This window comes from Desmodus rotundus, chromosome 6, assembly GCF_022682495.2.
Source record: "Desmodus rotundus isolate HL8 chromosome 6, HLdesRot8A.1, whole genome shotgun sequence".
NCBI lineage: Eukaryota > Metazoa > Chordata > Mammalia > Chiroptera > Phyllostomidae > Desmodus > Desmodus rotundus.
The window spans coordinates 92,183,526-92,197,349 of record NC_071392.1 but is presented as its reverse complement, the minus strand read 5'-3'; the positions used below and the strand labels follow the sequence as shown (position 1 = coordinate 92,197,349).

The 13,824-nt window shown below is 50.5% G+C and overlaps 1 protein-coding gene across 3 annotated transcripts in view; it reads right to left on the bottom strand.

Moving 5' to 3' along the window:
• The window catches only part of RBM33 (RNA binding motif protein 33), an 84,591-nt gene that overhangs the window by 23,284 nt on the left and 47,483 nt on the right, over window positions 1–13,824 (bottom strand). For all 3 annotated transcript variants that reach the window (XM_053925981.2, XM_053925979.2, XM_053925980.2), the window contains exons 10-14: window positions 11,282–11,414; window positions 10,558–10,901; window positions 9,034–9,312; window positions 6,838–7,125; window positions 3,289–3,894 (exon numbers count right to left, since the gene is read on the bottom strand). In XM_053925981.2, coding sequence (XP_053781956.1) covers window positions 3,289–3,894; window positions 6,838–7,125; window positions 9,034–9,312; window positions 10,558–10,901; window positions 11,282–11,414 — 1,650 coding nt within the window. The remainder of the gene's footprint in view (window positions 1–3,288; window positions 3,895–6,837; window positions 7,126–9,033; window positions 9,313–10,557; window positions 10,902–11,281; window positions 11,415–13,824) is intronic.

Genomic DNA, 13,824 nt, shown 5'->3' with positions numbered 1-13,824 from the left:
GCGCCTGCGAAGTGCCTTCCGTGTGGGAGAAGGCTGTGTTTACTCATCCCTCACAGCGTCCTGAGGACCCTCATTCAGACTGGAGACTGAGGTTCAGAGACGTGAAAGGACTGCCTGGAGCCCCAAGGACAAATGACACCAGATGACTATCCAAACACTTCCTCCTCCAAAGCCACCATCCCCAAGTGCCCCCGCCTCGTGCACAGACACCCGCTCCAGTCCCGGCGCAAGGCAGCTGCAGCCACGCCCGTGAATGGGGCTTTCTGCAGGCACACAACAGGCAGGACTCCACAGGGAGCCCCCGTGAAGAGAGGGAAGAGGGACTAGGAGCTGTGAACCCAGACAACCACGGTCCCCATGACTGAGAACCAGCACCAAGAAAGGAGCCGCAGGAAGTCCTTTGTGAAATGCTTCCTATGTCTGTGACGCACTCCCTGTGACCCAGAGGAGGGACCACAAGGGTAAGACAATGCCATGTCAGTGACTGGCAGCACAAAAGCAGACTCAAAGCCCTGCCGGGGACTCAGGCCATTTCACTTTCAGAACGCCCCATCGCACAAAACCCAAAGATCACTCATTTGGTGCAATGTAATGCAGCGGGGACAGACAGGACAGGCCTCAGGACTGAAGCACTGTCACCTCCCAGGTCACAGTACAGCGAGAGAACCCCGAGGAAGCCGTGAGGCGCCTCCAGCCTGTGCACGGAAGTCAGAGTCCCGGGGAGAGCTGCCCTGACTGGACCCCCAGCAGTGCCCTGCTCTGTCTCCTGTCCCCGCCCCGGGAGGCTGCCAATGCAAAAGGGCACTGCCATCAGCAGCATCAGAACCGTGTGCAGGGGTGGGGGGGCGTGCGCATGCACAGTGGACCCCAGCGCCAATCTCTCCTGGAACCTCATAGAGACGGTACACAGTTTGTCGTGGTGCAAACAGGATACAAAGATGCTCACAGCAAAATACAAAAAAAACAGGGCTGACAATGGGATTAATTGTGTTAACTAACCCACCACTACTAGTAGGAGCCTGAGATGCACACAGAGCCCTCTGCACAGGCACAGCACACAGGCGGCCCCTCCCAAATGCCAGGCCCTGTAAAAGCCTTCCTGCCACTGCCAGCCCCACCGCCTGCCCCACGCTGCCCTGGCCCAGGGCGTCAACGCCACAGCCCACGGGGAAGCGGGGGACCAGCAGGGGCAGGAATGAACGGCAGAACTGTGCACGGAAAACTCGTAACCAAATGGCTTCCTTCTGAATCGCCTGGAATGAGCACCATTACGACTATGTTCTCTTAAATACAGTTCCTGCCCGCCCCGCCCCACCCCCACCATCAGAGAAACACTACTTCTTCTACTCCAGAGGAGCACAGAAAAGCCATCTATCCTCAGACGGTCACAAGTGGCCACCATGCTGCTGGAGGAGACGGTGGAATGAATCCGCATGCCGACTTTAGACCTGCTGGTCAGCTAACTTACTGCTTAGGAATTAGAGCTACAGAGCTACTCCCCGTTTTGGCAGACAACCACTTTCACGCAAACTCCCTCTGCTGTTTTCCTGTGCACTGTAAAACTATATAGCATGACTTTACAATACAGCCTGAGGTAAAAAAAAATTTTTTCCATTGTAGAAAAAGACAGTAAAAACTTAAGGGGATAAATTCTTTGAAAGGAAAGGTGTTGTTTAGTTTGAAAGCTGTTCTTTGATAGACAAGCCACACCCGCACCTGGCCCGCCAGTGTCCTATCTGCATTTGGCTCGCTCTTCCCACCAGCCACAGAGGCCACGGGAAAGGTTTATTCCCGTCCCAACGTTGGCCCCAGGCCCCTCCTTTCATAACTCAAGAAGAAAAGTGAGACACTGACAAAGTGACACTGTGCCTAAAACAAAGTCAAAAGCAAAAGGCCACAGACCCTGGAAACTAACCCCCGCGTTCTCATCTAAAGATAACATGTATAATAGTGAAATAATTTGGGGGAATACAGGCCACCTACTAATCAATATTTTGAATCACAAGAAATGGAGTTGAGAAAAAGCAGATTCAAGTAAAACACAATTATGGGTCTTACTGAATATGGAATTTCCAATTCATACTATCCTATTATAAATTTTCTTACAGCACATGGAAAACTACCGTATTATGCCGTATATGATGCACTTTTTTGCCCGAAATTTGGAGGGAAAAATAAGGATGCATGTTATACATGGGTAGTACTAGTTCTGTATCTTTATAAATGTTTTTAATTCTTTTATTTATGCCTCCGTGTTGTAAGTGTAACTCTAGAAAGCAGTAACGATATCCGGATACAAAATAATACCCTGGAATATGATCATCGGTTTTGTTTCTAAATATAAATAAATAAAAACTGAATAAAAAAATTAAAAGACTTTTTTCCTGAAAGTTTGGGCCAAAAACGTGGGTGCGCATTACAAATGGGAGCACCTTATACACGGCGAAATACGGCACCTTTCTAGCCCACAGACCTGCAGATCCAAGCCCTGAGCACCACGCCACATGAGCTGCGCATGAGCAGCTGCTCTCAGCTGGCACCTCCCCACCCTGCCTGGGCCGTCCTGCTTCCCCTTCCTCTCTCAGCTCCCATACGAGTGCACACACCGGGGAGCACGGTGATGGCGGGCACTCACACGGGCCGTCCAGCACATGCTTCAGGAGTCCCTGTGGTCACAGCAAGAGGGTCCCCTTCTGCAAGGAGCACGCATCCCACTCACGCCTCCCGATAAGACCATCTGCCAAGAGCACCTGTCTGCAGGCCTGTGCAGGCACTGACCCTGTCCACCCGTCCTGGACGCAGCCACGACTCCGCCGCCTTGCTTGCGGAAAGGGCTCTGAAGTGGCCGTGCTGAGTGGACACAGATGTGGGGCGAGCTGTCCGCGGACAGCAAGTGGGAAGACCAGCACACTCTCCCTTCGTGCCCCAGGGCTCATTGCACCTACAGCTAGCACAATAAATTACTCACTCTATGGTAAAGGCAATTTATACTTAGAATAAACTGGATGACTACCACACATTTCTACAGAAAGAAGCTAACGCTGAGAATGGTCTAAGCAAAGGGTCGCCACATGGTCATCCACCGAGACCCACAGACAACTGGGTGCCATAGGAGCAGGGAGAGGTGGCTCGCCTGCCCGCCAGCTTCCAGCCAGAGGGCAGGTCCGCCACCCGCTGGGCTGTGCAGCAGCACCCTGACCTCCCTCCGCTACACGCCCGCCCTGGGAATGAGGACACTCTAAGGGAAGGGCTCAGAGGTCCCAGAGGTGCAGTGACCTCTCCACTTACCCCGCCTGACAACTTAATCACCCTGACTTTGGAGCTGATGTGTGGCCCGTCTCCTCCACCACTGTTGGCCCGGTGCATGACAGTCCTCTTGGCGCTGGGCTTGGCGTCCGGGGGCCGGCCCTGGAGGGACGTCCCTCGGGCAGTCTGTGCTGGGGGCGGCGTATCCCCATCTGCAGGCTGCACCTGCAGGACTTTGTGTCTCAAGTGCTTCAGTGGTTTCACTGCTTGTCCCGGGTACGGCACACTAGCACCAGATGGCACAAAGTTGGGTGTTTTGGGCTGAAGATTTGAAGGAGTAGCATCTTGGTTCTTCACGAGAAGTCTGTTTTTCACACTCTGCCGGACCTGAGCACCAGGGAAGGGCAGCAAGGGGTTCCCGTTGGTGGGCAACGGGGACAGTGCCACTGGCTGCTCCTCATGCTCTGCAGGTGCCATGGGGGCACAGAGCTGCTGTTGCTGCGCCAGCCTCTCCAGCAGCTCCTTCTTCCGGGCCCCAGCCTGCTGCTGCCGGCGCAGCTCCTTCTGCTTCAGGATCTCCTCCCGCAGGCGCTTCTGCTCCTCAATCTTCAAGCGGTACAGCCTCGTTTCTTCATCTTCATCGGGGAGCTGGGAGACAGAACGCGCACTGTTTACTGGGCAGCGTCAGGTAAGGCAAGGCAACTGTTCCCATTATTTCTACACACTCCAAAAGAGCAAAATTCACAAACCTTCCGTTCAAAATTTGAAAGACACTCTTCAAAATCTGCTTACAGACTTTAGGTATAACTCCTTCCTCTGGAGAGGGAAAAAATTACACAGCTAAAGCTAATTTGGAAAATCTTATCAGAATATTAAAAATGAAAGAATGTCTATTTCCATTTATTTAAACCTCTGAAACCAATTAAACCACTCGTTTAAGATATCAAAATATGCTCCGAGTGGAAGTGGCCACAGCAGGGGCCACGCTGTCACACAGGCTTTGTCTGGCTCTGCTCTGATGGACCAACAAAAGGTGGGTATAAGTGACCTGAAAGGGCCTGATTAGAACTATTGATTTTTCGTACAGAATTTCAGCCTGATCTCAAACTCATTTGTCACAGAATAATTGGTTGTAATGAACAGCACAAGTCAATCTCTCTGACCTTGAACTCATGCACTCTCCTCAGAATCAAAATGCTGCCAATGGCAGTACTGGAATATTAATGGTATATAAGGAAAGCCTTAACAGTCAGCCCCAACCATTCTGAAAGTCTACCAAAAAATCTCAAAAATTTGGTAATTTTCATTAAAACCATGAAATCGGGAAAGTTTATTAAAAGTTAAGCATTTGTTAAAAATCAGTCATTTTCTTTAAAAGCAACCACAGCTACACTCGATCCACAGACCCTTCACAAATGAATGTAATAAGATTTAATCTAACTAGAGGTCTGATATTAATAAACCTTAAGAATTAGGAATTAAGACCGAAATATAGCTGAGGACCCTGCTGGTGGCCCCAGAGCCCGTGCCCTTGACCTACAGGACAGAGTCGGGCCCTCACCAGGACCTGCTTGTCATTTTAGAGGCACTTCTGCCCGAGGTGGTCACCTAACTGCAAGGTCAAGGACAGACGTGGAGCAGCACACCTGAAGGCAGGTGAGGGCCCAGGCAGGGATGACATGATGACAGCATTCACACAGCGCAGGGCCAGGGTCCTGGGGGGGGGGGGGGGGGCAGCCTGCTGGGGGGCAGGGATGTGCCCCCCGCCCCCAAGAAGGAGTTAAAGCATGTTCCACAACACAGGTGGGAAGACTGGTGAATCGGTTAGTCCTTAATTGTATCATTACTAATTGGGTGAATGCAAGAAAACCAACTGCAAGACAAATCAAAGACACTTAAGAAGGAAAACAATTTTACTCCTGGTCCATTCTACCTGCACAGGACACACTGAAAGCGAACACCTGAAGACAGGGTGCGCACATGGCCCCCTGTGAGTCCCTCTCGCGCACAAAGCTCCTGGCTGGTTGCACAGGGGACTGCCGCTGCAGAGCCCTGCTGAATCAGTGGTACGGAGGGACGTGCAACTGTGGCAGCCCTGTGCTCGAAAGGCTACTGTTGTCACTTTATTTAGACTCTGTTGTCATAACAGTAAAGTGCATTAACTTAATTCTTCTGAACCAAATCAGCTTGCAATATGAGTGAGGATGGCTATACAAATTGAAAGCAGGATTAAAATTTTTAGCAAAGGTATCTTTTTATAAACTGCCCCAATCAATTCTATATATCTACATTATTTTTCCATATATTGTTTTAAAACCAAAAGTCACCCTTCTACGGAAGAGCTTGACCCTGTACTTATAGTTCTGATTAGTAATGTACTACAACTGCTACTACAATTTGTGAGAAAATCTGACTCCCTCCAAATTTAACTGGGAGATAAAACCAGCGCTCCTTGGTTTTCATGTGACTCACAGGCCGTGACTTGCCTACACCTCTACCAAAGGAAACTCTTCGTGCTGTTGTTCTTTATATGAAGGCCAGACACAGTACTAGATTGTTACAGTCTGCATGAGCTTCATCAGAACCTTGTCCCAGGTGCATACCCCCAGCAGTGAAGAGAATGCAGGCTGTGAGCAGTGAAGTGGCTTGCTCAGGGGCATGGTGCTGTCCCTCCCCAGTGCTGTGCTGCGCCAGCATCCACGATGCACAATGCTGCCTGTGGCTTGTCTCTGTGCGTCTGCGCAGCAGCTCGGTACTAAAACTCGACTGCACAGAAGCCTCAACAGGTCTATCTCAGCCACAGACCCCACTGACACTGAACAAGAGCCCATTACAAAGTTCACGGCCAGCACTGTACTAACGCTGCGCCGGCCCTACCCAAAACATTCACAAGTGGCCGAAACTCATTCAAGGTACAAATAAGATCTCAAGTGGAAACCATGTCACACTGACTTGTATTTACCATGTAGTCTTACCACATTTACACCTATTTAAAAATCAGTAATAACGTAACTATTCAGAATGCCCCCCCCACACCCCTGCCAAAGAATGCTATTAGAAGGTCTGCTTAGAAGTTCAAGTGGTCTCATCTCCTAGTTGTGCACCATGTAAATCCAGGAAAAGTCACAGAAATGTCAATGGTGTGCACCAGGGACCAGCTAACTGCAGCCCATGGCCCAAACCTGGCCCAGCACTGGGCCCTGCCACACAGTGTGACTGAACACAGCCACTGCCATCCCTATGGCTGCCCGGGTGCTAGAAACACAGTTGAGTGTGATGAGAAACAGCCCGCACTCTCTGGTCTGCAGCCCTCGCCACCTGGGCCCTGAAGACCAGCTGCCGAGCCTGCACACACAGCCTCTGCGGCGCGCAGCTCTAGCCGTGCCAGTGCACAACCACCACTGTGCCGGCACCAGTGAGGTCAGAGTGCACGTCTGTGTGCACGGCCAGGAGGCCGATAGAAAGGCCCAACGGAGACGCGGGGGGAAAGACTTGGTGAGTGACTCGCTGAGTCAGAGCGAACCAGGAAGTACACGTGGGTTATAGGGCTTCCTGTCTGAGGCCAAGTACCACTTTCTAATAACACCCTACCTCTGGTTCTGCTTTTGCTTCCTCCTTAGGTTGACCCCCAGGGCTTCCGGGCTTGGCCTTCACGTCTGTCTTCCCCTGTGTGTTCCTGGGCCCCAGCCCGGGCCTTGTGGGTGGCGGCGTGCTGCTGGTTGGCTTTCCGTGAGAGGCAGGTGTGGAGGCGCAGCGGCTACTGCTCATCTCCATGACATGCGAGGGCGCTATGGGTAACTCACGCAAGTTACTGTTTCTGGGAGCAGTTGGCTGCAGCTGCTGCAATGGCCGTTTGGTGACGTTCTGAGATGTCGTATTCTACCGCAACAAGAAAGAAATCGCAGTCACCACGGGAAACTTGGAAGAATTACCACAGACAGGCTCGTTATTAGATACAGATGTTTAAAAACCATTCTAGTTAGTGAGTTGCTTATCTCTCAGGGCACATGTGCCTCCCATTTGTTAGCACTGTTCGTCCCTGCTCAGTGTAGAAAAGCACGCCCTGCAGTTGAGGACCGGGGCCACCAAGGGGACTCTCCCTACAGACAGACAGGCTCTGGTGTGTGGAGCTCACACCAGGGGCCTGCAGGTGGGGCTTGAGCCAGGGGACAGAGCCAGCAGAGGACTTGGTCTGCACGAAGAGTCAGCAGCAGCATTTTACTGGGTCCTCTACATGTGCGGTGGCACAAGCACCAAGCACGAGGTCAGTGTCCTCAGAAAAGCAACTCTCTGGAGGAGAGCGATGTCCACAAGTTTTATCTGAGAGGAAACACTTGATCACGTTAATCCTTGGGATTTTTTTTATCCTCACCCAAAGGTATGTTTATTGATTGTGAGGAAGAGAAGAGGGGGAAGGGAGAGAAAAACAGAAAGAAACATTAATGTGAGAGAGAAACATTGGTTGGTTACATCCTATACATGACCTACCCGGGGATCGAACTGGCAAACTTCTGGTGAACAGGACAATGCTCCAACCCACTGACCCGCCGGCCAGGGCCAACCCTGGGATGCTTAGCAGAGACCCAACACCTGGGGGAGCTCACAGACGTGAGGTGGGGACTTGAACTCTCCTATCCCTCACAAGGGTCAAGGCTGGGCATGCGGTCTGCCATCGCTCCAACAAATTGAGACCTAGGGATGGACCGCCATCTTCCTAGGCCAGGAGAGACTTCCTTACGTCTTACCCCACTTTAGTCTTAATGTTACTTAATGAAAGAAAGATGCAGGTATGAGAAAATTTGAGATGAAAAGTAACTAAGTGACGTGCTTGAAGCTCAAAGTCACAAAGGACAGCACTAAAAGGAAAACCTATGTCACTTATAGCCGAGAACACTAACCATTAGATGGATTCTTTATAAAAGGGTTGTTTAATGGAAAATAAGGCAGGGACAGTGACTACCATCTCTTATTTTTGAAGCAACACACTGCCCAGTGTGTCTCCATGCGTGACCAACCCCACACTTGCCAACGGTCCCCGCGAGTACAGCAGCCTCACAGGTCAGCGTGCTGGCACTCTCCCAAGGTAAACAGGGGCTCCCAGGGCCTAAAGGAGTGCCCAGCAACAGAGGGCTTCTAACACCTGACCCCAAGTTCCTTTACTGATCCACTCAGAGCCCAAGGAGATGGAGATCATCTGTGAGTCAAAGAGCAAGTCACTAGTGCCTGCCGGGTGATTCTGTTTGTTAGAGCATCGTCCCATGCACCAAAAGGTTGCAGGTTCGATTCCCGGTCAGGGCACATACCTGGGTTGCAGGTTCGAGCCCCAGTCAGGGTGCATACAAGAAGCAACAAATTGATGTTGCTCTTTCTCTCTTCTGTTCTCTCTAAAAGCAGTAACTGTATCCTGAAGTGAGGATAAAAAAAGTAAGCCACTGGCAATGGCAAAGGGGGGTGACCATTAGCAGGCACTATTTTCTGAAGTCACGTGTCTGTTAAACACCACTGCAGGAATATGGAGGTACACAGAAGTGAGATGCAGGTGCACATCACATGAACAGAATCTTAGCGGCACAAGAGAGGCTATTACTTCCTGTGGTCAAGAAGACCAATTTCCCAAGCAGGTTTTAGACAGGTTTTAGACACTCAGGCACTGCAGAGCAGCACACCACATTTGTCTCGTTAATGCCCTCAGAGCTGGAGACTACTCCAGCCCACGAGCTCTGCCCCCACGGTGCTGTGACCCGAAAGGCAGCACCGGCAGACGGCTGGAGACAGGCAGACACTCACATGCCGCAGCCCCTGGCGCTGGGGGCACTGCGTCCGACCGCTGTTCTGCTGGGGCGGTGCCGTCTGCACGTGAGGCCTGAACTGCGGCTGCGCCACGGGCATCAGAGGCGGAGGGGGCACGGACAGGTGGTGGTGGTGCTGGTGCGGCTGCGGCTGGTGAGGAGGCTGGTGCTGCGGCTGCGGGGGAGGCGGGTGCTGCGGGGGTGGCTGCAGCGGGGGCTGCTGCTGGGGCTGCGGTGGTGGCTGGTGTGGAGGGGGCAGTGGGGGATGCAGGGGTCCCTACGGTGCCAAAAGAAAGAGAAACAACAGTTCATAAGTGCACATACTCGTTCCATTCCAATTTAGCCATTCCTTTAAACACCCCAATGCCAGAAAGAAACTTCAAGTGCTACCAACTCATGTCAGATGTTTTTATGAAGGTAATATTCTATTTGACCTTAGCTGCTTTAATCCAAAAGTTCCAAGGCTCTGCCTTAGGAAGTTACTAGGGACACAAACAGAACCCCTAGGAGGTTTCCTGTGGCAATGTCTGCAAGTTATGCGGCAGAAGCAGCCTGTGCAGGTGCACGTGGTGCCGTGACAGGTGACTCCCGGCTGAGATCACCTCCGCAAGTTACTGCAGGTCTGTGCCGTCAGGGACATGAGCCCACAACTGACAGGACCCCACCCACAGGCCACCACAGAGAGGCGCGCTGTGGAAGCGTGCTCTGAACAGACTGGGAAACGGGAGTACCCAGTGTTAGCGGTGACTGTTTCAGGGTCGGGTTATTTAATTTCCTCTTTAAATACTTGTCTCTTCTGGAACCATTCAGTACTGAGAATGCAGTTACTGCATCGTTCTCAATAACAACAAGAGACCGTTCTACCCTACTCTCACACCCCGAACAGCCACCGCTTTCCTCTCGTCACGCGACATACCCTGTGTATCCCACATGGCTGGTTCCAGATTGCTGCTGTGCCCACCGTGACAAAGAGCGTCAAGTGCAATAGCAGCGAGCAGCGTGTTCTGTGAGGAGGGGCTCAGGGACCGAGGCAGCCCGGCGGGGGATAGCCCATCAGCAGAGGGCACTCAACTCATCCCACGAGGAGGACTGGACGGCATCCCTTCCTCCGTGCAAAACCTTCCCCTGCCCGACTGCAGGAATGCCAGCTGACAAAGAACTTGACTCCTCCTGTAAACCTCTTATGACTCCCAGTGATACACAGAGGTATTATCAAAACGTCCTAATTATATTAGCGGTATAGCCACTAATACAATTTTAAAATCCTACACTGAATTTCTTCATTTCCCCAAAAACGACAATCAACTTTTCCATTTCTCCCGTGACTGAGGAAATAGACGACGTTGTCAGAAGAGTTGTCTGCAGTAAACAGTGCGTGTGAGATGAACAGCCGTACTCTTTCAATAATTCACACATTTAGCAGGCTGGAATAAAACCGTGAAACTCCTCCGCCTTTGGAAACAGGAGACCCACAGCTGCGGCACACTGCCCCCCGCTCCACGAGGGCCCCAGCCCCGCATACCTGCAGGTTAGGCTGGGCGTGGGCGGGCAGGAACGGCTGTCCAGGGCCCGGCAGGAAGGGCTGCCGAGGGGGAATGAAAGGCCGAGTGGCTGCAGACCCCGGCTGGCTGAAGTGAAGAAGGCCCACAGGACCTGGAGGCTGCAGGGTGGGCCTCACAGGCCTGTCTCTGGGGAACACGGGCTGCTGTCCTTGCTGATTAAACGCTGGTCCGGGCTGAGTGAATGGTAAAGGACTGGGCGCGGGCACAGGGTGACTGTTGCTGATAAGTGTGGGAGGGGGTGGTGGCGGCGGGGGGCTTCGCTGCTCCAGAAAGAGATGACTCGGGAAGCGAGGGTCACCTGAAACTAAAAGGCACCAGGACGTCAGCTGCTGGCTGTACAGAGGCGCAGGTTTAGGAAAGGTGGCGACGCACCGTATTCCTACTGAAAAGCTACAAGTAGTGGCAGGCGTGAGTGTCCAAAAAGAGCCCTAAGTCTTCCCTCCGCTTCTCGATGGCTTCATTGGTCATTTTCTCTAACTGATTTCCTCCTTTGTAAGGGGGTGTTCTCATTTCAGATAGCAGTTCTGTCTAGTGTTAGTGCTGGAAATGACAGGAGGAAGGGCTAGGGCACAAAAATCTGACACTCCTAGTAAAATCCCCTAGTGGGAGCTACATCCAGTTAAAACCAGCCTGTCTGGCACCTCACCTCCCCAGCTTTGGTCATCACTCCGCACCACCCTTTACCTCCTAAGAAGAAGGGGTCCCGCTCCTGGGGTGGGGGTGGCGCTCTCCACTGGTCTTGAAGAGGGAGTCGTGGGGGCTGGCTGAAGCTGCTGGGGACAGGCCCAGGGGTGTGCTGCGGGAACTCCGGAGGGCCCTGCAGCACAACAGGGAAGGAAGATGAAAGGCAGAAAAGTGACCCACATGGTTCCAAGTTTCCCCTGAGAACATCAAGTGACTTACCTCCACACCCCCTACATGTATATAAGCACACATCGCCCAGTGACTTGCCATATGAAGGAGTCACACATCAAAGTGCGGCCTCTAAAAATTCTGTGTTTTAATATGTCTACAGCACCTCAAGATTATTTTTAAACTTACTGAAATCCATGCAATTATTGACCTTCTTGTACATTAATTCGAAAGGGGAAATGTCTCCTTTCGATGTTCCTGACATTGACCTCAAACGTGCTATTCTTTGCTACCTTTGTAACACAACCAAAAGCTACAGCTGTGAACCTGCTTTACTTTAAGTCCTGGCTGGTGTGGCTCACTAGATTAAGTGCCAGCCCGTGAACCAAAGGGTTGCTGGTTAGAGTCCCAGTCAGGACACATGCCTGGGTTGCAGGCCAGGTCCCCAGTAGGGGGCATGCGAGAAGCAACCACACATTGATGTATCCTTCCCCCTTTCTCCCTCCTTTCCCCATTCTCTAAAAATAAGTAAATAAAATCTTTTTAAAAATGATTCTCTTACATACAGCATATAGTTGGATCTTACTGAAAAAAAAATTTATACGAAAACAAAAATCAACAATCTCTGACAAAACAGAAGAATGTGAAATGTTTAAGAAACCACATGACTACAAAAGGAATACTACACAGTTGAATTGCACTGGATAGAAAAATTTAAACTCTTATAGATTAACAATTTTTTTAGTAACTAAATGTTACTAGTAGACTGTATAGATAAAACTAAAATCATTTCATTTTTCAGTTGGCCTTTCAAGAATTCAAAGATTTAAAAATACACATTTGCTTAAGAAAGCCTCATGATTTTGTAGGCATAAAAAGGTCTCTCAATTCTTTTCCCGTCTCCAGAAAGAATTCATTGATTTTACACGTCATCAAAATAATTATTTAATAACACCTCATTCTTTGAAACTCAGCCATTATTTCTCAATTTTTAAAAACCACACTCTGTTCTCATAAAATTCTAATGCATTTTCTGTCATTTTATCACTAATACAATGAGCTGCTCCCTCTAAATGTGACATCAGTGTATAACGTTGCACATACTTGTGCAAACTGCACTTGCCTTCCTACTCTAAGGGTGTGCTCTGCCCATGGCATTGTGATAGTGGTGCAAAAGGAACGCAAGCATGAACACAGTCCCGTAAGACCTGTGGCTATGACGCTGAAGAAATCACGTGTAAGCACGAACGTTCACACAGACAGGCAGCAGGCACGCGGCAAAGCGTGCAGAACAGAGGCCCTGGAGACCACACACTCAGTCCGTCGCTCCTGCAGGTGGGAACACGGAAATTCTCCCCTCACCCACATCTGACAGCAGGGACTGAAGGCGTCGATGAACATGCTACTGAAGCAGTAAACGCCAGGAACTGAGAGTGGAAGATGTGTAAGTGAGACTACAGTGTGCAATCACATTACTTTCTTAGAAAGGTCCTCTAGCCTAGCAAATGCATACACTTCTTCATGGTAATGCGAGACCTGCCGACCCAATCCTGGACCTGGACAGCCTTCACATTTAATGTTTTCACTGCGGTGGCCCCATGCTGGAAAGCACACTTCCGACGGCATGGCCCTCACACGCTGCTGCTCAGCAACCACGCACCAGGTGCTAAGTGACCCGGCCTGCTTTCTGCCACTGCCACGTTCTTGCCCCTGCTTTTAAACATAGTCCCATTTTTGGTTTGAAGTCGATGAACTAGGTGCATTTACACGCATATTTCACCAGGTAACTGAGATAGAATATGTGTTAATAGAGGATTTATTTATAAACTGTAGCATTATCCTATTTTTAGTTCCCCATACCTTTTTTCTCACATATACACGTACTCCAAAACATGTTTTAAAATCACCTTCAAAAGGGTCTTTTTTTTCATCAAAGAAAATATTTTATTCAAGTTTTCAAAACAAATTTAAGGAGTTATGTTGAGTTTGAACTGAAGAAAAAGGCCCAGTTGAAACACGGAAACAAAGTTTTCGTTTGATCGAAGCTGAAATCAGTGTACACTCTGATCAAAGATCTGTCCCATAGGCCACATTTCGCATTGTTAAAAGTCTACCAGGTGGAGCGCTTAGCCGCCTTCACAGCTTTTGCTCTTTCCCCTCCCTCCCTCTCGCTTTGCTTCAGCCTTTCTCTCTGCCTGTGGCTCACCCCCGGGGGCACTGTCCGTGCTGGTCTAGGAGACCCTCCTTGCCTCTCTTAGTGTTAGCCCCCGTTTTCACCACACACTGGGTTTTCGCTTCGGAATGGGGAGCAGCAGCACAGTGGCATCTCTTGAGCATCTGTCACTGAAACGTCGGCCCCTGCTTTAAGAGTACTC